We start from the raw sequence: 23,939 nt of genomic DNA on the forward strand, positions 1-23,939 counted from the left end.
ATAATTGAATTTATACTCGACAAAGTAGCCTCAAGACCCTTAACTATGTTGTGTGCATCCAGCATCTTAAATATTGACTAATAGCAGACACACCACCAACTTCTTGCAACATACAAGGAATTAAGCCTTGTTTGCCGGGATATTTTAACGTTAAAATAGAAGAAAATGCGAACATATGTTCCTGAAAAGTAGTATAATCGTATTTTAACCATATTCAAGCATGGTAAATCCAAGAAACATTTTAAGCAGTAAATTGTCTTTAAAAGGGATGAAATATATATATATATATATATTAAAGACATTTATTGCTAAGAAGTAAGAATGGAAAAAGAATGTACATGAGCTCCTCCACACGACCGTCAAGCTTAAATTGTATACAAAAAATGACGATTAGGCCACAACATAAGGGTGGATCTGCCACTGGCTTCAAGTTGCAGCTTCAGCTATCTTTTAACAGCATAGTTCCTGAATATTAGGCTTCTTTTGCAAGAGGAACATGATCTTTTTGAAGCAAAGAATTGACAAGAAATGAATCCAAAATAATCTGCAAAATAACAATATTCCGTAAGCTGGGCTAATGCAGAGCTGAAACCAAGATTTATTTGAGTGCCCTCAAAAAGAGTAATGTGAGTGAGACGGAACACTAAGAGACCTGATTTATATGTGCTGCAACACAAGGGATAATCAACAAACCAGGAGCACCCATTGCACTACCAAGCTGATCTACAACTGCTACCATAACAGGCAGGGTTTTCTGCCGGCCAAAATTCAAGCACAATATCAAGCTAAAGACAAAGAGAACAGCTCAAGAACATGAAAAATTTAACGAGATTTTGCCATCAATTTTGAGGCTCAAATACTTGGAACTTTGTAAGAAAATGAAAAACTCACCTGGCTTGCAACCAAAAGCAGCGCAATGGCGTTTTGTCTGTTGTAGAAGACAGATTTACTACCACCAGAGATGGAAGATAAAATCTTTATGGCAAGAGCATTGAAAGCTAACAGAATGATGTGTAGGAGACTGCAACACAAACATAAGTCCTTGTTTCATGATCTAAACGACAGCAAAAATCTATTGCAAACTATATACTCATGCATGATAAAATTGATATCCTAAAATAAATAGCCCTCCCTTCCCCAGCATAGTCATATTGAATTATTGATCCAGGAACAATCTCATGGTAGATGACTTTATTGGGTCAACCCTAAACCTGGCAATTGGCCAGTCCTGCAGGTCCAGTTGGGTCAGATAGATAATTTTCGGGTGAGGGGTTCTTCTGATTGGGCTTGTATCAGATCAGTTAGGGTCAGATAAGTCTCTTGAATTTGATAGTCACACACTCACCTACTAAACAATATTATTTCAGCATGGTTGCCAGTGATCTTAGCTGTTTAACTCATTTTTTATAGTAATAACTACAAGGGAATCTTGATATTGTCAGATCATTTTACCAAAGCACAGTATATAACTAACAATGAGTTCTAACAAACTTTTGTTTGTGGGAAATCATTATGGATTTATAAATTCATTTCCAAGTGGTTAAATTGGTCTAAGTAAGAGTATGAACAGAAGTCTGGAGGGTGGAGCAGCAAATAGTTGACTTTTACAATTTAACAATTTATAGCCAATTAGATTGACCAAAAATACATAACAAGATTGACCAAAATACAAGGGTAAATGGAAAAATTATAGCACATGTACAAAAGAATTAACACTCTCTATTTGAAATTTTAACCAAATGCTTCAAACTTATGGAACAATGAGGAGAACAGGTGACTGGCCTACTGCCTATATTTAGTGTATGTTCTGCTTCAGTCTTCCAAAGTATCTTATCCATCAAGTTTATCATTGCAAAAGATATTACACAACAGTAACAATTTGTAAATGATGTATAATTTCTGTTAAAAGAAATCACATTACAAATCATAAAGATAAATAGGTCATCAACGAATAGTCAATGTCAATTAGTAATGCCTATCCAGGAAATATTCAACTTAGCAGCACAAGGTATCTATTATCATTTCTGTAAACAGTCAGGGGTAGTTAGCAACGTAAGGCTTTATGCAGTAGAAGTTCATATCAGACTGGGTTACTTACACTCCAAGGCCTATGGCCAGTAGGAAGCTTGTAGGGTTAACCATCAATAGCAACGACCTAGATTTGCTCACTTGTATCCATGGGACCTGATACCATAGATGGGAAAAAAGACAAGAAATTAATAATATGGCATGATAAGAGCCAGCCTCAATTTCTAATGTCATTTTTATCAATAGGAAAATGTGTGAACCTGCCACAGCAGCTATAATCCAATAGGTACTATTGAATGCATTTCATGTTCATTACAAAATGCATATTCTGGTGACTAGAAACCAAAATGACTATAATTGGGGATATAATAGGAATAATGTGATGGACTGGTTTAGTAACCCGAGGCAGCCAGGTCAAACACCTTTATTGGTGTATTCAAGCGGAGAAAGAGGAAGTACATGGGCCAACAACAAGGGAACAACAAGAGCAACAACAAGGGAGCATTTCTATGCCAGAAGACATCCAATTAAGAAAAGGAAAGAAAGCAACCAGCTTCAATCATGTTTGCTTATGGTTTTTCTATATTAGCTAAGTAGTCACATGTATCTCCTTAAGGTCAACTTTGACCATTAGATGTCTTGAGTATAAGTAATGTAGTAAGTGCAAGTAGAAGAGTATCCAGAAATAAAGTGAAAACTTTGTGAGATTAGTAGCCTCGAGCTACCATGATACTTATAGCCTAAAGCTATACTTATCCCTCTTAGTTTGTATTCCAAGTTCTTAATCAATCAATACTCAAGCCTTTGCCTTGAACTAGTGTGAATTAGTATTAATATTATTGTGTGAAATCTAATCCTGGGCGGGATAGATGGTAAGGTGGGAGAAGTGGAGCCGAGGCCGCGAGCAAAGCCATGGCTGATGCCCAGAAAGCCATGACCGAGCAATTCACAGCCCTGTTCGAGGCGGAGAGAAAGAAACAGGAGGAAGGTGCGGTGAGGCTTGAAGGAACGATATATCGTTTTTTAAACGAGCAAGAGGTCCAGGCCGCGATGATGGCTAAAGAAAACGAATAATTTCAGGATGAAGTGAGGGCCACCGTGACAGGGGCTCCCATACCCCGGATGGTAATAATAGTCACATCCATAGGGCAAACGAAGTGAGAACACCAATAGGGGGATAATTCGGCGTGCCGAAATGAAGGAGGGACCCAAGAGGTTGGCCTGAGGAGGACAACGATGATGGTAGAAAATGGAAGCACAAAAAGTTGGATAGATCGGTTTTCGAAGGTAAAGACATGGATAATTAGGTTATGCGAGCAAAAATGTATTTTGATTTTTATAGGCGGTCAAAGGAAGATCGGGTGATGGCGGCGGTGGTAGCAATGGATGATGCAGCGCTTCAATGGTACAGAGGTGAGGCAGCAGACTATATAGGAATTCCGACCAACCAACGCCGACTTCTTACACAAGCAATGGTTGGTGGTGACGCAGACGACGGCGGTGGAGGAATATCGAAGGAAGTTCATTAAGTTGGCTTTTCCGTTGGAGGGTGTGCTGAAGAGGTTGATGAAGGGGCAATCCTTGTATAGGTTAAAGGAGGATGTTAAGGCGGAGTTTCGGCTACTAACCCAGCCATTCACAATTTTTTTCCATAGCGATTGTGGATGTTGTGCAAATTTAATAGACGGAGGGGGGTGAGTTCGGAGTGTCCTTGGGTAATGGGGACACATTGAGAGAAAAGAGATTTGTCAAGGAGTGCGGGTCAATTTTACTGGGGGAATGACCATGGTGGAAGACTTTTACCCATAGGTTTGGATAATGCCAACCTCATACATGGGGTGCAATGGTTGGAGAAGTTAGGGACGGTGACCACAAATTGGAAGATGCATGAGATGAGATTTACGGTGGCCGGAGTACCAGTGACATTGACCGCCGACACAACCTTGGAAACTGCCATAATTTCTTTGACAGCCATGTTTAAAACAACAAACAAACAAACTTTGCCATAATTTCTTTGGCCAGAAGCTGAAATTGGGCCTTTGAAAGAAGATGGGCTGCCAACATTTTTTAAATATGTGATTGAGCAATTCGCGAGGGTGTTTAATATGCCCAACGGATTGCCTCTGAGACCATGAGCATGCAATTATTTTGAAAGAAGGCACATAGCGTAAGGCCCTATCACTACCCCCAAGCGCAAAAAGATGAGATCGAAAAATTAATGTGAGAAATGTTGGAAGACAAAATTATCTAACTATCAACTAGTCTGTTTTTAAGCCTACTAGTGAAGAAAAAAGATGGGGCATGGCGGTTTTGGGTGAACTATCGAGCTCTTAATAGGGAAACGGTGTCGGATAAGTACCCTATTTCGATGATTGATGAGTTACTGGACGAGTTACATGGAGCGGATATATTGTCTATGTTGGATTTGAAATCCCACTTCATCAAATACGGGTCAAGGCCGGGGACACTCATAAGACATCGTTTCGTATCCATGAGGGACATTAAGAATTTCTGGTGATGCGTTTCGGGTTAACTAACGCCCCGACCACCTCTCCCAATCTCTCATGAACGACATTTTTAGGCCCAATTTGAGGAAGTTGGTGTTGGTTTTGTTTGATGACATCCTTGTATACATTAAGGATGAGGTGGGACATCGTGACCATTTGTATCAAGTCTTGAAGAAACTAGCGGATCATGAATTGTATGCAAATTATAAGAAGTGTGAATTTGGGAAGCAAGAAGTGGCATACTTGGGCCACGTCATTTCTAGTCATGGGGTTGCCATGGGTAATGAAAAAGTAAAAGCAATTTTGGATTGGCCAGCCCACGCAACCTAAGGGAATTAAGGGGTTTTTGGGATTAACGGGCTACTACCGCAAAATTGTAGCCCGTTATGTCAGCTTAAGAAGGAAACATTTGGTTGGTCCGAAAAAAATAGCCTAAGCATTTGAGAAACTCAATGGCTATGACTACTGACCGGTTGTACCATGCCCCATTTTCAAAAGTTGTTTATACTTGAAACCGATGCTTTCGGTTATGGCCTCGGGGCCATACTTATGCAAGACAACCGGCCCATTGCATATTTTAGTAAGCTTTTGGGAGTAAGGGCTCAAGCTAAGTCCATTTACAATAAGGAGCTTATGGCTATTTGTCTGGCCATTGTGAAGTGGAGACATTATCTCCTTGGCGACATTTCATAGTGAGAACAAATCAACAAAGTCTACGCTATATCACTAAACAGAGGGAGGTCAAGAGTGAGTATCAAAAGTGGATGAGAAAGTTAGTACGCTTTGATTTTGAGGTCCAATATCGTCCAAGGGCGTCCAACCGAGTTGCGGATGCTATTTCAAGGATGGGGTGTGAATTGAAGTCCATGTGTCTTACTCAGTGAATCAACTAAGAGGGATTGAGTAAGGAATTAGAGAAAGATTCTTTGCTTGAAGAAATCAAGAAAGGGCTTCAATCCAATAATCATGGGCCTATCAAGTAAGGGGTGTTCAAATATAATTGACTCGAATGACTCAACCCGATGACCCAGCTTGATTTAGTCAGGTACCCGACCCGGGAAATTAGCAGATTTTCGGGTCGGGTCATGGGTCGGCTTGTGAGAAAGGCGGGTACCCGCTGACCTGAATATGTGTACTTTTTCAGCAGCTCTTCTATTTGTAGGGTTATTTTCACTTTTATTCTCTCTCCTCCTACAATAAAACCGCCTCTTTTCCTCCTGTTTCTTTAGTTCTCAACAATTTCTCACAACTCTACTATCTCTCCTCTATCTTATTCCTAGATTGAAGAGTTATTATCTCAAAACTCTTCAGTTTCTCCTGCATCTCACAAATCAATTATGGTTATTGCTAGCAAGATGTCATACGAAAAAGTCCTAAACTAAGAAGGAAATCAATTGCTTTATCTCTGTAATCTATAGATCTAGACATCAGCGGCAAGCATCAAATTGTAATGAGTTCGTGAGGGTATACACGACGCGTGCAATGGTGGTGCTTCCAAGTGCGGCGGTATTTTCAGATCTCTTGCTTTGGTTATATCGGTTTTTTTGTTTTGTTCTTACATAATTATTATTATGGGTTTTTATGTGTAAAACAAGTTTGGGATTTTTGGTTCCTAATTTAAAGAATATATTTTTTTTTTTTTTTTTTGGGAGAATGTTGTTGATTATTCGATTGAGTTTGTTATGAATTTTGAATATTTGAGTATGTTATGAATTTTCTTTACAAGTAGTAGTCAAATTCAATTTGTGTTTGATTGAGTAAGAAATCTAATAATTGGAGTAATTATAGAGAACTTTTTCTTAACAATTTCATTTACAGCTTTTTATGACTACGATCTTAATCCTCAAAGATAAAAGGTAATTTTGTTTCCAATTTTAAAATCGGGTACCCAATGACCCGACCCGAGAAAAGTTTATTGGGTCGGATCATGGGCCGGTTGTTCAACTACCTACCCGCATTTTCGGGTAACCCGTATTTGAACACCCCTATTATTACATTTTCGTTAGAAAACGAAAGGGTACTGTATAAAGGAAGAATTGTCATCACTAAATCTTCAAATACCATCCCTAAGTTACTTCATGAGTATCATGACTCCCCAACGTGCGGTCACGACGGGGAGGTCAAAACCTATCCCCAGACAACAACCGAGGCGCAAGGCAGTAGAAGAGTACGCGGGAAGCTGTGATGTTTGCCAGCGCAATAAAGACCGCCCACCCTATTGCTACAACCGCTATGGGAAGACATCTCGATGGATTTCATCAAGGGTAATCCGTTGTCTAAGGGGTGGATGTGAGATTGGCTATGGTGGACCGATTCTCAAAATATGGGCATTTTATTGGCTGAAACATCCCTTCACCGCCTTGAGAGTGGCGGAGAAATTCGTAAACAAGGTGGTTAGGTTGCCAGTATTGTCTCACATAGGGATCGAATTTTAATAAGCGATTTCTGGAAAGAGTTATTCCGGTTGCAAGGAACATAGTTAAAGCGAAGTACGGCCTACCACCCCCAAACCGACGACTAATCTGAAATTGTCAACAAGGGATTGGAGGTATATTTAAGGTGCTATGCATCCACCCAACCGAAGAAGTGGGCTTCGTGGTTGCCTTCGGTCGAGTATGTGTATAATACTACGCCGCATACCAGCACCAAAACCACCCAATGGTCGAGAATCGCCCTGGTTATGGAGAGCTGGAAGGGGGCAAATAACCGTGGGGTCTTAAGAGGAGCAACTGCAATTGCGGGATTGTCGGGATTGTATGCCCAATGAAATGAGGCTGATTTTAATTAGAGCTCAGCAAGTGATGCAGGAGAACACGGACAAACACTAGCGAGATAAGTAGTTTGCCATTGGAAAAGAGGTATTTCTCAAACTCAAGTAAAGGTCACTAGCCAAAAGCATGTTCAAAAAATTAGTGGCTCGCTTTCATGCGGTTCAAGGTCATACAGTGAATAGGTGAAGTAGCTTAAAAGTTAGACCTGTCGGAGAATTTCAAGCTTCACCCACACGTGGCCCAATTAAAGAAGGTTGTTGGAGGAAGACCAACTAGTCCGGAGCAACTTACGACAAAGCTCGAGCTGATGGCTAGAGGCTGTATTAGATGCCCGTACAAAAAAGGAAGGTAACACTGTGATCCTGGAAGTCCTTGTTAAGTGGTACCATCTTCTTGGGAAGAATTTCATGCCATGGATGATCGTTTTTCATCCTCTGAGGACAAGGTGAAACTTAAAGGGAGGAGAGATATGATGGACTGGGTCAAACACCTTTATTGGTGTATTCAAGGCGGAGAAAGGTGAAGAACATGGGCCAACAACAAGGTCAACAATTTGGGCAGCAGCAAGGGAGCAAATCTATGCTAGAGACAAATCCAATTAAGAAAAAATTAAGGAAAGAAAGCAACCAACTTCAATCATGTTTGCTTATGGTTTTTCTATATTAGCTAAGTAGTCACATACTCACATGTATCTCCTTAAGGTCAGCTTTAACCCTTAGAAGTCTCGAGTATAAGTAATGTAGTAAGTGCAAGTAAAAGAGTATCCAGAAATTAAGTGAAAACTTTGTGAAATTAGTAGCCTCAAGCTACCATCAGATTTATGGCCTAAAGCTACTTATCCCTCTTAGTTTGTAATCCAAGTTCTTAATCAATCAATACTCAAGCCTTTGCCTTAACTAGTGTGAATTAGTATTAATATTATTGTGTGAAATCTGATGAACCAACAACCGACGCCAAAGAGATAAACAAGACCAAGTGAAGGGTTGTTGCAAGAATCAAGGAGAAAATGTGTCACTAAGTATAAGTCATAGAAGTTGTTAGGAAGTATGTGCACCCTAGAGCAATTTATGTTCATCAAACGATCAAATAAAAGGTTTAACTACTACTCCCGTTATTTAAGGAAGCGGTTGAGTAAACCATGCAACAACCACCCACAATATCTAACAGCAATACATCAGAGGGCCTATAAAAGGGAAACTACTCCCTCTCAAGATCCATGATTAAACCATATACTTAAACTCGGCGTTTGAAAAAGAGGCGCAACGCGATCAGGGGTGAGCTAGCTGGTGTAGAACCCTTCTAGCTTTAGAGGGCGTCCTGAGCTTTTTTATACATTGCTTAAACTAAAATTACATCCTTAGAAAAATAAAAAACTAAAATTACTTATCTATCTTAAGCCTTCCTCACAATCCCATATCAAACCATAGCCTTTGTGATAAATAAAACAAGCTATTTGATCTTCCACAATGTATAAGCCTTGCATATGTTATTGTTTATTCCCTTAAAAAGACCATTCTCATCATAATTTTTTTTAATGCCTCTTGACCCACGCACAAGTGCACTACGTATGCCTAGCATCTACAAATATACATTCATCCTATTCCCTTCGATAGTTGTCAATGTACTCTGCACACCCAAAAATAAGTCATACTCTAAAGTCATCCTCTTTTGTCATTAGTATTTATTTTTAATATACTTAGATCAAACACACATTGTACTTGTAATCATTTTACGCCTGTATCAAAGTGTATCAAAGTGGATTGGTGGACTCATTGCCACTAGTGGTTTTTACCCATCTGCATCGAGGTTTTCCACGTCACCATATCGTATCTCTCTTCTTTCTTCATATTCTATCATGTATATTCTGCTTTATATTTCACTTATCTCTAATCTAGTCGGATAACAATCTCAACCAAAGTTTGTTTCCTTAGACGATACGACTTTTGGCATAAACAATGTAGAATTTGAAGGAAGATGGGAAATTTTAATGAATTATGGAAGGTTTAAATGGCGGGTGATGAAGATTTATGATGGCATAATGGTGCATAAGATGAGGAGTGAGAGAGCAGAGAGAAAATAATTGAATCCATTGATAATAGTAGCACTGATGTAGATTAGTATGCCTGTTACCCCCCCCCCCCCCCCCCCCCCCCCCCCCCCGTATTGATGATGTCTTGGAAGCACAATCGTGCCTATGCAAGTTGTGGCACAATCATGATTTTTGTTAGGCACGAACGTGCCTCTTCCTCCCTTGATGATCAATAGCTTATGTATTGCTTGTTTTGATGATCTAAATATTTTCGAACAAGACCCTTGTCGTGCAAACTTTAGCTTTCTCTTGGTACCACTTCAAGCTTTTACAGGCTTCAAGATGGAGATCGTCTAGCTCACAACAACCTCTTTACACCCGGTGCATGAGCACCAAAATTTAGTATCTTAATAGCCAATATGCACGATGCTCTAGCTCAACTTTTCCATATACTACTAATACAAGTCTATATTTGGTTGTACCAATTGGCGTTTTGAATGTTATTCGGTATGCCCATTGCGTTTTGAACGTCTTTAATATACACTTAATTTTGAAAAAATTCTATAGAAATCTCAGGATATTAATTTTTAAAATTCGAGGATCTTTAGAGACAAAATTGATAATACATGGACACAGCAGATTTTGGAGAGCGAGAGGTTCATTTTTAGTTTGTTGCCTGATTTTCCATGTTTTAAATTGCTATATGTCTGAGACAAACAATGTCTTTTTATTTACAACTATGTCATTAATGACACGCGTTCAATATCAACTTTTAGATCAAGTTAGTCCATTGGTCTATATATGTTCTCATATAAGTATGTACTCCCTCCATCCCCTTTTGATAGTCCCTTATGGGCAAATTTTAGTCCCAAAATATTCACCCCATTTGTTTTTTCCAACAATCATTAATATTAATTTTTTACCAAAATTCCCTCTAATTTGCAACAATACTTGTGCAAATTTAAATTTCCCATTTAAATTTTGTTTTTCCATGTATTTTTATTACTTTCTCTCTCTACTTTTTTGCATACCCAATGTCAATTTACTTTTTCAATGAACTTTTACTATTCTTATTTGTGTTTATTAATTTCCGTGAAAACTGCCCATAAGGGACTATCAAAAGGGGACGGAGGGAGTATAATGTTCTCACATAAGGATATATACGCACCAGATCCCAACCCTATAAATTTTTAATTCGCGAGTGCAAAGAACTTTCAGGAAGGGAGGTAGAGGTAGTATAATGCAGGGCAAACTCAAAATTATATTATATGAAATTAGAAATCTATGTCAACATAAAAGAGACATCTTTAAGGAAATTTAATTTTAGTTGTAAGTAGTCTCCATTAGTTATGGGGGCATATGAGAAGATAAAGACAAGTTCAGAACTTACAAAACCAAGAAAAAGTGCACTCATGTTTGATAGAAGCTTGCGGTTACTATCTGCAAAATCTGCTACACCTGACCATCTCGTAATGACGACATAGAGCCCCATAATCAATTCATGTATAAAATAATCAATGAGTATAGTAAAATAGGACAACCAAAAATTACAAAGTAATGTTACAAAAAAGTAAAGGTACAGTATGAATGTATGTTGTGGAAATTCAAATAACAAGAGATAATAAGATACCAACGAGTCACATGCTCACACCAAATAGATTGTTCCTAAGGAAAAATGTTGTCCCTAATAAGTAGCAGAGAGGCTTTACAATGTCACCCCTCCCAGGATATAACAAAAATACAAAAAAATAAACTTCGTCTTTTTCTTTTTACTTATAGCACTTTGACTTATGTACTATTCACAGCTCTACTTTGATTATTTGTGATGATTTATAATTAAGTAAAAAAAAAAGCCATTGTGGAAGTTGTGAAATTTGCCTCAATTTATGCTTCCATAATATTAAATTTTGATTTTTTTTTTGTTTTTCCTTTTACTTACTGATAATTTAAGATATTAACAATTGAAATAAATGCATTGGCAAGCATGAAATGAAAAACGTTGCAAGTGAAAATCAAACGAGAAAGTATATTTTTGGAATGTGCAAGAAGTCCTAGAACTATCTTTAAACGCAAAAAGGATACTGAAAAGTTATACATATAATATATATGTAGTTTTTTCACATTTAGCAAAAAAGAATCAGCACATAATATCCAGCATCAAAGAATTAGCAATAATGAGTTAAATATAAGACTAGTATCCTCCAAAAATTGATTACGAAGCACAGGCTTACTCAATGTTTTCATTTAAATTCACATAGCAGTTGGCAATCCAACAAGCATTTCACACCACAAAACGGCTATCAGATTACAAGACAATCAAAATAGTCAGCATCAAAACTAAGGTTATAATCTCTTCAACTTTTATCAAGAACTTACAGCTTTTTTATAAGCATAACTTCTTATCTTCATCTTCTAATTGCTAAACCTCTTTAAATTGGTACCACTAAAATTATGATATTTGGAAAACAAAAATATAATAAGATGAGTCTAACAAGACTCCACTTGATACTGATATTTTTTTACATATTAAAGTACAAATATGGTCAATGTTTAGTCAAATTAGAAGAAATCAAATCAACCTTGTTTCAAGTTAAGAGGACACAGCCAAAATAGTTTTACAAATTGACTACAAAGTATCATTACTTAAACTGATGTATACACAATTAACTGACACTGAAATGTGTTAAGAAATTATAACAGAAATTTAAGTCACTAAATGTATGATTTAAATCAAAGTAAATATAGTAGTTTTCAGATAGATGTTTTAACAAGACTCCACTCCTCCATAAATTGGACCGTGCGTTTCCTTGTAATCGGTTTCACAAGGTCTTGTTTACTTATAGAATCTTTATGTATTGACTAACATAGAAATTTAAACAAGACATAATCAACATCTACTATACTCTGGGAAACAGAAAGGAATATTATAGACACAGACACAGACACACACACACACACACACACACACACAAACACACACACACACACACACACACACACAAAGATCGAATCTTTAATAAATATGATCAAGGAACTCACCCTTGAACAATTCTCGGGCAATCTGCAAAAGAAGATAAATCATACTTCAGCTTTAGAAATAGAAGTTTGGCTACAGGTTTAATCACAATCACTTCAGGAATAGAGAAATCAGTTACATATGGAGTTGTCTACAACAAAGCATAGAGTTCTGAATCAAAATCCAGAAGCAAATACTTAGCAACTCCTAATTCTACGAAGAATACCCTGGCTGTCCTTGGTCTGTGCGATGAGAGAGGCCAGAACTTCATAGTCAAAACATTTCTATTTTATTTCACACAAGTGATCCATCATGTCCACTTCGGTAGACCTATAAGATTCACGGCTTTTACAGTCAATTGGAAACTGCTTTTTTGTTATGTAGGGGCACACAATGTACATGCTACCCACTTCCCCCACCCTTAACTTTACAGTGATATCAGCTCCATCATAGATAAATAAGATATCAAGCTACTTAAATGGAAAACTACATTGGTTACAGTTCCTCCGTTCTTTTTTAATCGCGACATTTAGAAATTTACACAATTCACACACTCTCTTTTAATCATCTTTTGTAATTTATACGTTGGAAAAAAACAATTATAGTAATGTGGGATCTTGTTAGACTCATCTCAAAATATACTATGAAACTATCAACTTTAATAGTTTTTACTGAAACATAAATTAAAATATTAGTGCTATAAAATGCTGATAAGTGGCATTTATGCCACTCTTTTATCCTTTTTTTCTAAGGCTTTCCCCTCATTTGTACTTGTTTAATCCTTTTCATGGCGATTTTGCCTTCGTTCTTGTTATGATTTGTCTTTTCTCGTGTGTTTCCTCTTTTTCTATCTTTTCTTGTGTTTTCTTTGTTTTCTTTGCTGTTTTTGTAGGTTCTCGGCTCTTACGATGAAGCTTAAGGAGCAATTTGGGCTAAGATAGGGGAAGATATGCTCAAAGGAGCAGGCGTGCAGCATAAGCAGAAGCTGCAGGCGCAGGGTCAGAAGCCGCGGGCGCGCGGTCAGCTGATTTGAAAGATCTCCTTTGGAAGCGGGAGATGCCTCGCCGCGCCCTGGGAGATGGCTCTCCTCAATTACCCGTGGGCGCGGCCTACTTGGAGAAAGTATTAGTGCAATTTCGTACCGGAGAAAGTACGGCGTGCTTTGAGAGGGCTCTCCTTGGGTCTTTATTTCCGGATATCTTGAGGCATATAAATAGACTTCTTCTTGAATTTTGTAATTATCTTATTTTCAATTATAATGAGAACTTTGTAGTGAGAGAAACTCTAGTATTTTAGAGCGAGAAATTTGCTTAATCTTCAAGTTTCATCATTGTAATCAAGATTTGTCCAAGTTTTCTTCAATCCAATGCTAATATTTCAAGTTTCCTTCTACATTCATGCTTTATAGTAGTATTCTCTTTGCTCTTTCCTTTTTGTTTGATAGAGCTTGTTTTCCATCTATTTCTTTGATTTTGCTTGATTGATTGCTTTTCCTTTGAATTTGAATCATGTTTAGCTTTGTTAAGTTTGAATCCTTGCTTAGTGTTGTTATGATGGTTAGTTTCACTTCTCTAGGCTAAGTTTTTAGCTAGGGGAAGGGGGTGAAGGGCATGGATTAATATTGATGATTGATTGAACTCATGCTATGAATTGATAAATGTATGATATTTGATGGTTGAGATTATTAGTAGCACATTATTCGATGTTCCTAATTTAGATGCACGAGAGTGATTTGGATTAGGATAAGATCTCTTGTACTTGAATGATTGCATGGAAATGGATTGTTTAAGTAGAGCTTTATGTATTGTGCACTCTTAATCTCTTGATTTAATTAGTGTCTAATTGGATGCACATAAGTGATCTTAATTAGGCCAAGATCTCATTCATTGATTGCTTGGACAATTGCATGGGAGTGAATTATTTAGGTAGAATTTTGTATTCCATAGCATGATCTTCATGATAATCATCATTGTCTATCTTTGTTAATCGTGTTTGACACCCTCGTACCCCTAGTGTTGTTTCCTTTATTCTAGTACCTCTAGCTTTAGATTTCTTAATTTGTTTGATTTCTATCCTTCGTAGTAGTAATTTTGACCATTGAAAAACACAAAAACATTCAAAATACCCCCATTACAATAGATTCGTAGTTCACTTTGATTGAGCAAAACTCCATTTCCTCGTGGATCGATCCTTTGCTTGCCCCTATGCATGTATTAGGGTAGTAAAGTGTTTATAAATATTGTTTGATTATGAGGAGATAGTAAACGATCTATTTCCCTACCTACTATCAAATGCCCATTGGCAAGCATGAAATTCTCATTTTTGAGATTAAAAAAAATGGAGGAAGCATCAGATTTTAAAAAAAAAAAAAAATTGTCAAAGTAGTCCCATCTAATATTATTAGCATCCATCATCCTGATTCCGTAGCAGAGTCTTCCTCTTTGAATTTGTATGTATCCATGTGCATGCATTATTATCTTTCCAAGAAAAATAAGAATGTTTGCAGATATTATATGTACGATACAGTTCATTTATTAATTGATCAATGCTGAAATATTCAACAATACATAGAAGTCCGCATTAGGTACGATATATATCAAACTATCAACCATCAACATTTGCAATTCGAACCTCGCAAATAGTATGATGCATTGCAAAGTTTTAAGCAAATGGCACCCGACCGGAAGGTTCGTTCGAGAGGACCGGTAAATCCATAAGCCTGCAGTAACCATAATATACTAGCTACTAGATATGTCCAACAAAATTAGATGAGAAGAATAGTACCTTTCCCAAGATCAATGGAATCAACAGTGTGATAACAAGGCTCCTAAGTAATTGGTTAGTTGGAATGGATATGCCAACACCAGCAGCTACATATTTAGTGATAGTAAATGGCACCTAAAGAGTGAAAAGAGGTAGTTTTAGCAGCAAACTATAAACAGTTTTCTGGGAAAAATAAAGGGTTTAAAATATGCACAGATGTTTAGATACACGTGTACGAAGTGGCACACATGCACGCAAATGCAAAGACATAGGATTTGGGTGGTGTGTTTGCAAATGTACAAATGTACTACCTCCGTTAAATGTTATCTACAACTTTTACTATTTTAGTCCGCTAAACATTATGTGCAACAAAAAAATTTCTTTCCTCTTTTAGTAAAAAAATACTAGTCAAATGTCAATTTTACCCTCATTTAAAAAATTAAAACACAATTTACCAACTATAATCAGATTTAATTAATCACTAATTTCTCACCCAATTATTACCCCAACCAACCCAATCTAATTTATCAACTCTTCATCTTCAACTCAAGAACCCCAAAACCACCTCCACCTTCATCTTCATCTTCATCTTCCCCCATATTTTCTCTCTCCTCTTTCCATATCATTATCTCTCTTTTTCTTTCTCTCTCTTCAACTTTCAAGAAATTGAATTTGTGATGGGTTTGTTGAATTGTTGGTGATGATTTCGTAGTGGGTTTCCGTCGGATCTATGCGGGCTTTCATAAGAATGGTGGTGGTGGTGGTTTCGTGAGGCTTATGGTGGTTTTTTGGGGGGTTTTGTGGGAGTTTCGTGGGGTTTTCGTGGTTTCGTGGGGGTTTCGTGGGGGGTTTTGTGGGGTTTCGTGGGGGGTTTCGTGAGAATGGTGGTGGTGGTTTCCGTCGGATCTATGGGTTGGTAGTGGTTTCGTGGGGGTTTCGTGGTGGTTTCGTGGGGCTGGTGGTGGTTTATGGGGTTTCGTGAGAATGGTGGTGGTGGTGGTGGTGGAATTCGTCGGATCTAAAATGGTGGGGGTTTCATGGTGGTATCGTGGGGTGGTAGTAGTGGTGGTGAAGCCGGCGTTGAAGGCGGCGGTGGTGTAGGTGAAGGCGGTGCCGCGGTGGTGGTGTTGGTGAAGGCGGTGTTGGACTGTTGGATGGTCTTGGTGGTGGCAGTGGGTAGTGGGTGGTGGTGGCTGGTCTTGGGGTGGTAGTGGGTGGTTGATTAAATATCCAAATATTCTCTATCCACCTTAATTACATGCCCCTAAAATACATTAATCATCATTATCAAATTTTGCATCATGAACCGCAAACCCTCCCAAAGTTGCAAAAAACATTTAACGGAGGTAGTAAAATATTTGGCCAACCACATCTCAGTAAGCAACTAAAAAGCAAAAACTGAAACTGTCGTGGGAGCCTTTATATTATGCAAAGGACAAGCAAATCATATGATATATGAAAATGATATTATCCCCCCTAAACCCAGTTGTTTCCTCTCACTACGAAATACACATCGATGGCTTGAGCATATTAAGAACATCCCGAAAAGAGATGAAAATAAACACAAAGTTCTATTACTTAAAAAACATCGACTGAATTATATACAATGTCACGCAATGACTCTATCACAGTTTCACCTTCCCCCTCTTTTCCATGCTCTCCCTGACTACTCTCTCCTTGTTAGATTATTCACCAGGAAGTGAGCAATCTCGAATAACAAGAATCCAGATCTTGTATAAATCCTGGCAGACATGGCAGTGCTTCCTTTACATGATTATAACCTGACAAGTAACTACAGTCATCACAATCAGCCTTCTCCAAATTGATCAAAATGTTTGGATATTTTCCTTAAATTCCTTAAATTGATCAAAATGTTCAACTATCTGCAATCATGTTTGAATCAACTACTGACGATCATTAGTTGTTTATGATAAGCCACTCTCTCCCAATGTTTGGAGGTCAGAAATAACCATAAATGACAAACAGTTTGTAAATATTCATAAAAGAAACTACACTTTATGTGTTGGAGATGGTGGTCGAAATACGAGGTAAAAAAATTTTGTATATTCATTTTATAAGCTGCTAAGATATACAATATTAAGGCTGCAATCTGCATAACAAAACCAACCAATGAGAAATTTTATGACGGTGACACGGTGAAAAAGGTTCACACAACTTACAACTAAGATTCCTAGTAAGTTAGATATCACGGTCATTGCCAAAGCCAACGCAAAATTTCCCCCAGCTAGCTGCATTGTTCGAAACAAATGTTATCTAATAAAAACGCAAATGGGATTAAAATAAAAAAAAAATCATACGAACGTCAAAAGCTTTACCATACTTGAGTAAGTGAAACCCCACTCGACAGTGTAGTAGGCATGCAGGCAAAAAGGGCTAAACCTGTAACAAGTAAAAATTAGTATATTTGAACAAGCCAAAAGCTCCAAATACAATTTTAAGTAAAATAATAACTGACATACATTGGAGGCACCTATGTTACATGGACTCTTCATTTTACCTCAAGTACCCATGTCAGACTCTTAACACTTAGATATGGGTATGACACTTGGACACCTCACTTTTAGTTCAAAATCATGAATTTTTCACAAAATGCAACTGCCTACTGTGTTACTTGAATACGGAAAAAAGCCCCAATACTCGTGTCGATACGACCTGCATCACCTGACACGGATCTGGGTATAAAATACGATCTGGATAAGCTAGTTTACACTCAGATATGCTAACTACTCTAACCATAAGTCAGCAAATATAAGTACATAACCCTAGCACAGTATTAAGAAGGAAAAGACACAAGCACATCTATAGGAAACAATTTTGTTAGAATAGAAAATATTCTAGAGATTATTTGAATATATTTTGTATTATCTTGACGAATTTGTGCTTCCATAAGGACTCTCGATGTAGTGATACATGTTGAAGACATATACAGTTCCTAATTTATGGAATTATACACCATCTTACATGGTAACCCTACCTTCCATGTACATTCTTTTTCTCCCTTCCATGCAATACCTTTCTCTACCATAACTTATGGTCTTATGCCACTGCTTCAGCATGGGCAAGGACAATGTCTCTACTACTCCTACTTCTTCATTGCCTACCTTTCATCCTACCCTTCCTTTAACAAATCTCAACAATCAGGTTCCCCTTTCTCCTAATACTGAAAAGTCCAACACTCATCTCACAAAGGTATTCTTGTTCAAAGCTAAAGAAGAAATCTCGCATGCCATGAACGCTGAATTACATCCAAACCTCTGCCCCTGAACATTAAAACATTTCACCACAATGAAGTACAAAACAAAATCCCATTTCACATAGACAAAATAAAAGACCTTGTTCTAAGAAAATACTAACCAGCTAACTGAGAAACAGCAATTCTACTTTAATGCCATGAAAATTCCTCCCCTTAATTCTATACTGCATCTAATCTAGACATTTTAGAGCAACTACAATAGTTGTACTAAGGACTTGTTAGCAAATTATAAAAGTCCCAATCTACTAGCTTAACCATTGGAGTTAAAAATGGAAATCAGCTTGGGCAAGTTAATTATAAATAAATAAATAAATAAAAGAGATCGAAATTCAGAATTTTTCAGGTGATGAGATGGGAATAGGTAATAGAGTAAGGCTTAATATACCCAAAAGGCCAAAACCCTACCTTATGCATATTCTTCACAAACTTTAAACCTAACCATGAGATGACAGAGAAATCAGAGGCACAAATTTTAACAAACGGAGTGCCTATTTTGAGTATATGAGTTCTCCTTTGTCATAGAAAACTCTATAGTCTTCATCGATTAAATACATAAGTTTCAGTAAATGCCACTGCCCAGAGGTACACACACCAATAAGGTACTAAGGTCATTAAAAAAATCCTTATCAAAAAACCATACTTGATTTCTCTAAAACTCATGCCAATTTGGCTTTCATAAGTTTCAAAAAAGAAATGTTACAAGACTCATAACCATTTAGATACCTTGGAGATGCTCTCAAGACACCTCGTGACACCCAAAAATAATCCTAAATACAGACAATTAATACAAAGAGATGCTCGACAAGAGCATTTAATAAAAGTACTCAACCTACCTAATGAAAATATATTGTACACCTACTCCAACCATTAGGTCCTCCCAAAGAGAGCTTCTCTGGGAATTCACTTCTAACAGACCATCAAAATATGAGATAAAGTCAAAAAAACCCAGTAAAGTCTATGTCCCATTGTCTTACATATCAGCTTATATTTTGATATTGTATAGCAAACATGATTTTCACCTTAAACATGTAGACAGTATACTAAATATAATACTTCACAAGACCGACAAAAATTTGAAAACAAGTACCAGTTACAAATTCTGGAGGCTGAAGATTGAGTAGCAAAATAATCCTTGCAAATGCTGGTGTCAACAGCAAAATAGACGCCTGCATTAACAAATAATTAAATTACTAACACAAGAAACTACTCACAATCCTGCATATTCATTTGATATCAAAATTACAAAAACTTCAGCCAAATGTCAGAGCATGCCATGAAGTAAATCAATTTAGTCCAGAAGAATACAAAAATTCTAACAAGCATTTTCATCATATATCACTGAACTACATTCAAATAAGCAGATTATACAGAAAAAAGGATCGGTAAATAAGGAGTTCCAAATCCAAACCCAGCTATGCTTCAGATTGAATTCAAAAAATAATCCAACTTGTGATTCATCTACAATGGCTAAAAATGTCATAAATTTGTTTAATTAGGGAAAAAATGCAGGAATTTTAACTTCCTATGAGCTGCTACTATTGAAGCTGATTACCTAACCCCTCCAAAATAAGTAAACTCCTTGTACTTTACAACAATTTCTTACTATAACATCACCAATCAATTTGAATTTGACACTCACTGATATATGTAACTCCAAATTACAACGAGACAACCACCTACACAATATCTTAGTTATTCAAGAGACATACCAGGCCAAATATACCAACAGGCCATGCTTTGGTAGCTGCTCCAATTTCTTGACTACGCAATGTTAAACCTACAAAACCAGAAATAAGAGAATTCCATCAACAAAACAACATGAAGTTCCAGGCAAAAAGTACCAACCCTAACTCACCTGAAATTATGAATATACAAAATGTGCTCACTTTTGACATGTAGTACCTATCAGCAGCACAGCCAAGGCCAGGATTTGCTAGTCCGAGAAAAACACCGCCAATAAGAGCTGCAAAGTTTAAGAAGAAATTATCAGCTCCCACGCAACTTTAGACACATGTTAACTAAGAGGAAATAGATGCACAGATAAAACTAGCAAACTATCTGAAAATGACTACAAAGGACATAGATGTATGCAGAACTATTGAGCTAAAACGGGACAGCAAACTTTTTTATTTTTCTTTAAAAAAAAAAAAATCATTTTCAAAACGAATTTTTTTACAGTACCCCCTCAGTTTTTGCAATTTTTACTTCAGAGACAAAAGTAATTATAACAACAAAGTCTTAGTCCCTAAACAATTTGGGATTGGCTATCATGAATCGTCACAAGGAACCATCCAACAAAAAAAAAGGACATACCAAGATAATCAGATGTAAAAGTTTGATAAAAGGTGGGTAGAGTGAAAAAAATAAATAAATAAATAAAATAAAAAATAAAAAAGAGCATCCCAATAAAATTTAAGAATGTTTAAACGAGTACCAAGAATAAAATTAAGAAAGTTTTAAAGAAGTGGTAAAAACGTGTCAATAAAAACAACATAATGTTAACGAGTTTTGACTCGGTCAAAACTCAACTCGAGTGAGCTCAACTCGAACTCAAGATTGACTCGAAATGTTAACGAGTCGAGCCGAGTTGCTCATTACTCGACTTGAAAGCTTGTAAGAAGCTCGAATCCTTCATATAAAATAATATTTACAAATTAGTGAAAATCTTTTGATAAAAAATTTTTTATTTTAGATTATTAATTAATAAATAAACATTATTTATGTATTCTTATCATCAAATATATACTTCTCAAATGACAAAATTAAAAAGATTGAAGAGATGTTATAGTAAATAAGGAGCTTTACTAAAGACGGATAAAATTGCAAGCTACTCGAGATCGACTCGATTCGGTCAAATTTGGTCAAGCTCAATTAAAACTCGACTCAATAAAGCTCGACTCGAGAGCTACCCCTGAACTCGACTCGCAGCATAAGCACCCCTAGTTAGCAAAGGAAATCCATAAAGCTTATAAAACACAAATCGAGTAAAATAATAAAAGTACATGCTAAGATAAAATAAACAAAAGTGTATATATATAATCATGACATGTCATTGATGTGAATTTTCTCCCTCCATACCACCCTATCCAACACCATATATTCCTCAATCCCCAAAGCACTCATATCACTCTTAATCACACTCTTCCAAGTTTTCTTAGGTCTTCCCTTACCCCTCGCGGTCCCAACACTTTGCAACTCTCCAAGCCTCCTTGCCTAAGCCTTACTTAGTCTCCTCCTTACATGGCCAATCCACATTAAGCGATTCTCCCTCATTTTGTACTCAATCAATGTAACCTTACTTTTTCCCTAAATATCTCATTCCTCAATTAAACCTTTCTTGTATGGACACACTCACACACCCATCATAACATACACATCTCCGCGACATTCATCTTATACACCGTGGCAATGCTTTTCAGCCAACATTCTTGGAAGAGGGTAACATGCTTTACAGAAAAAAGTAATTAGCATTTCAAAAATAACTCTTTATAGTTATTTCAAAGCATTACATTACTTTATTCCCTAAAATCCACCGGAGAAAACAGTGAGGATGAAAATTTAATAAGAAGATAACAAGAAGTTTTTATTATCAATACACTCATTCCCCTTCCCTCATTCGTGACTCCTAATGAAATTACCCACCCATTTCCCTCAGACCATTTCCTATCACTCAATCTTCTATGTTCATTATTAGTAAAAGAAGATAAGAAAAGGGAAGAAAAATGAAAGGAAAAGAAGGGAAAGGAAGGTGACTTTATTTTCCAATATTTGGTTATAATGAAAGGAAATGAAGGGCAGAGAAAGGAAGTTTGTCATGTATAACTTTTATTTTTCTCTTTCCGGTCGAATTCCTCCAATTTTGGGAGGAAGGAAAGCTAAAAATTGTTAAAGAGACTTTCCTTCCCCTTCCTTTCCTTTCCTTTCCTTTGGATTATCATGTCATTTATTCAACCAAACATGGGAACATGATTAAAACCATTTCCTTTCTTTTCTTTTCCACCCAAATCACTTCAACCAAGACGAACCTTGAAATCATTACCAAAGTTTTAATTATGAAGGAAAGTCAAATTTATCCTGGAAAATGTGAGATTTAAGAATTTGTCAACTATCAATTCAAGACCCCTTGTGGTTGCGGCACACCACTGATTATGATTTATTTACTCCCTCTTACCTTCCTCCATTGTTTTGTTCATCAAATATTCTCCCCATAAAATCATAGAATTACCCTTAATAATCAAGACTAAAATCACATTTACAAAAGCAAAAGCATGTGAAGAAAATTTGACATTACCTAATGGCAGAAAATTGTTGCTAGCAAGCCCAATCAATGGCCTCGCCCATTTCAACGCATCCCCAGATTGTTTACCTTCGCCATCATCAGCCTTTATTAAATTTTAAAACCAAAAGAAAAATTAATACCCACCAATTTTAAGCCCAAAAATATAAGAAAAAATTCAACAACAAATTAGAGTACAAGGATACATTACAGAATCAGAGGATGCAGCAGCGGCACGGATAGAAGATAACCGATATCGCGGTTGCAAATGAAGAAGATGATTACGAACGGAATGAAAGGGATTGACGCATAGATTAATCTTGGGAAGTTGGGAATTGAAAAGGGTAAGTTGAGTAGGAATTGAAGGAAGAAGGAGTGAGTGTGAGTTTGAGGGAGAAAATGAGAATTTGTAATTTAGAGCTTTGATTGTTCCCGCCATTTCTTTGAGCTTGAGCTTGATGTGAAGTGAGAGGAGGAGGGGCTGAAGGTAGTCGTGTACGGTGGTTGCTGCTGTCAACTAGACGTCGTTGCACCATATGTCAAGATATTTTTGGGAGGGAGAAGGCTTTGATCAATCGTCCTCGTGAGGGGCAAAATTGGGATAGTATTAGGATAAAAAAAAAAACAAAAAACAAAAAATAGAGGGTGAAATCGGAGGGCGCCCCCATTGATCTTCAAGATAAACATAATACGTTTATCTTGTGCACACATCGTCATTTGGCCATCCACTTGATGTGTTGTGCTGTAATATTTTGCGTTCTTGGCGACAGGTGGTATAACAAAGGCCAGCTGTATATTAACTCTGTTTGTGGCTACTAGTCGCATTTATGTTACAACCGAATGATAAAGTTTACGGTGTTTGCTAAGACTGTTTGCCGTTACCGTCACCTTCATGGCTAATAGTGTTAAGTTCAAAGTTCAAACTTCAACCAGAGTTCAAGCATACCTTGAAGATCTGAAGCCGTATCCTTTGATGGTTGGCAAGACAAGGTTGTAGATCCTCGTCGTGGTTTGGCTTCAGGTACGTCGATCATACATCTATCATTTGTCGATCATTGTAATTTTGCTTATTATCTGAAAAATACACTACGGATGATATATCGTATTTTGTCTATTTCAAAAAATTAAACACAACTAAAAATCTATTTTGCTGATCTATCTGTATTTTTTGTCTATCACATCACCTTTAAAACTGTATTATACGAGTGATGTATTGCATCGACTTGATGTACTTTTGATATGAAGCTTGTTTTTGTTTGGTATATGGGCTACCTA

The 23,939-nt window shown here is 37.0% G+C and overlaps 1 protein-coding gene across 2 annotated transcripts; it reads right to left on the reverse strand.

The window, feature by feature from the left end:
• Window positions 1–178: 178 nt before the first annotated feature.
• Window positions 179–23,382, reverse strand: LOC145604929 (putative sodium/metabolite cotransporter BASS4, chloroplastic). 2 transcript variants are annotated; one of them, XM_081660917.1, is made up of 14 exons: window positions 22,876–23,379; window positions 22,680–22,770; window positions 20,244–20,351; window positions 20,098–20,165; window positions 19,476–19,554; window positions 17,456–17,514; window positions 17,295–17,363; window positions 15,136–15,249; window positions 12,375–12,396; window positions 10,726–10,793; window positions 2,099–2,184; window positions 892–1,021; window positions 653–754; window positions 179–544 (listed from the first exon to the last, which is right to left on the reverse strand). In XM_081660917.1, exons 1-14 carry the CDS (start codon window positions 23,101–23,103, stop codon window positions 473–475), a joined length of 1,296 nt encoding a protein of 431 aa, XP_081517043.1. In that variant the 5' UTR covers window positions 23,104–23,379; the 3' UTR covers window positions 179–472. The 2 variants fall into 2 exon arrangements, with proteins under 2 accessions (XP_081517043.1, XP_081517044.1); XM_081660918.1 differs by lacking the exon at window positions 179–544 and having other exon boundaries at window positions 668–729; window positions 22,876–23,382.
• Between the last annotated feature and the right edge of the window lie 557 nt (window positions 23,383–23,939).

The sequence above is a fragment of the Chenopodium album genome, chromosome 22 (genome assembly GCF_948465745.1).
Source record: "Chenopodium album chromosome 22, dcCheAlbu1.1, whole genome shotgun sequence".
Taxonomy (NCBI): domain Eukaryota; kingdom Viridiplantae; phylum Streptophyta; class Magnoliopsida; order Caryophyllales; family Amaranthaceae; genus Chenopodium; species Chenopodium album.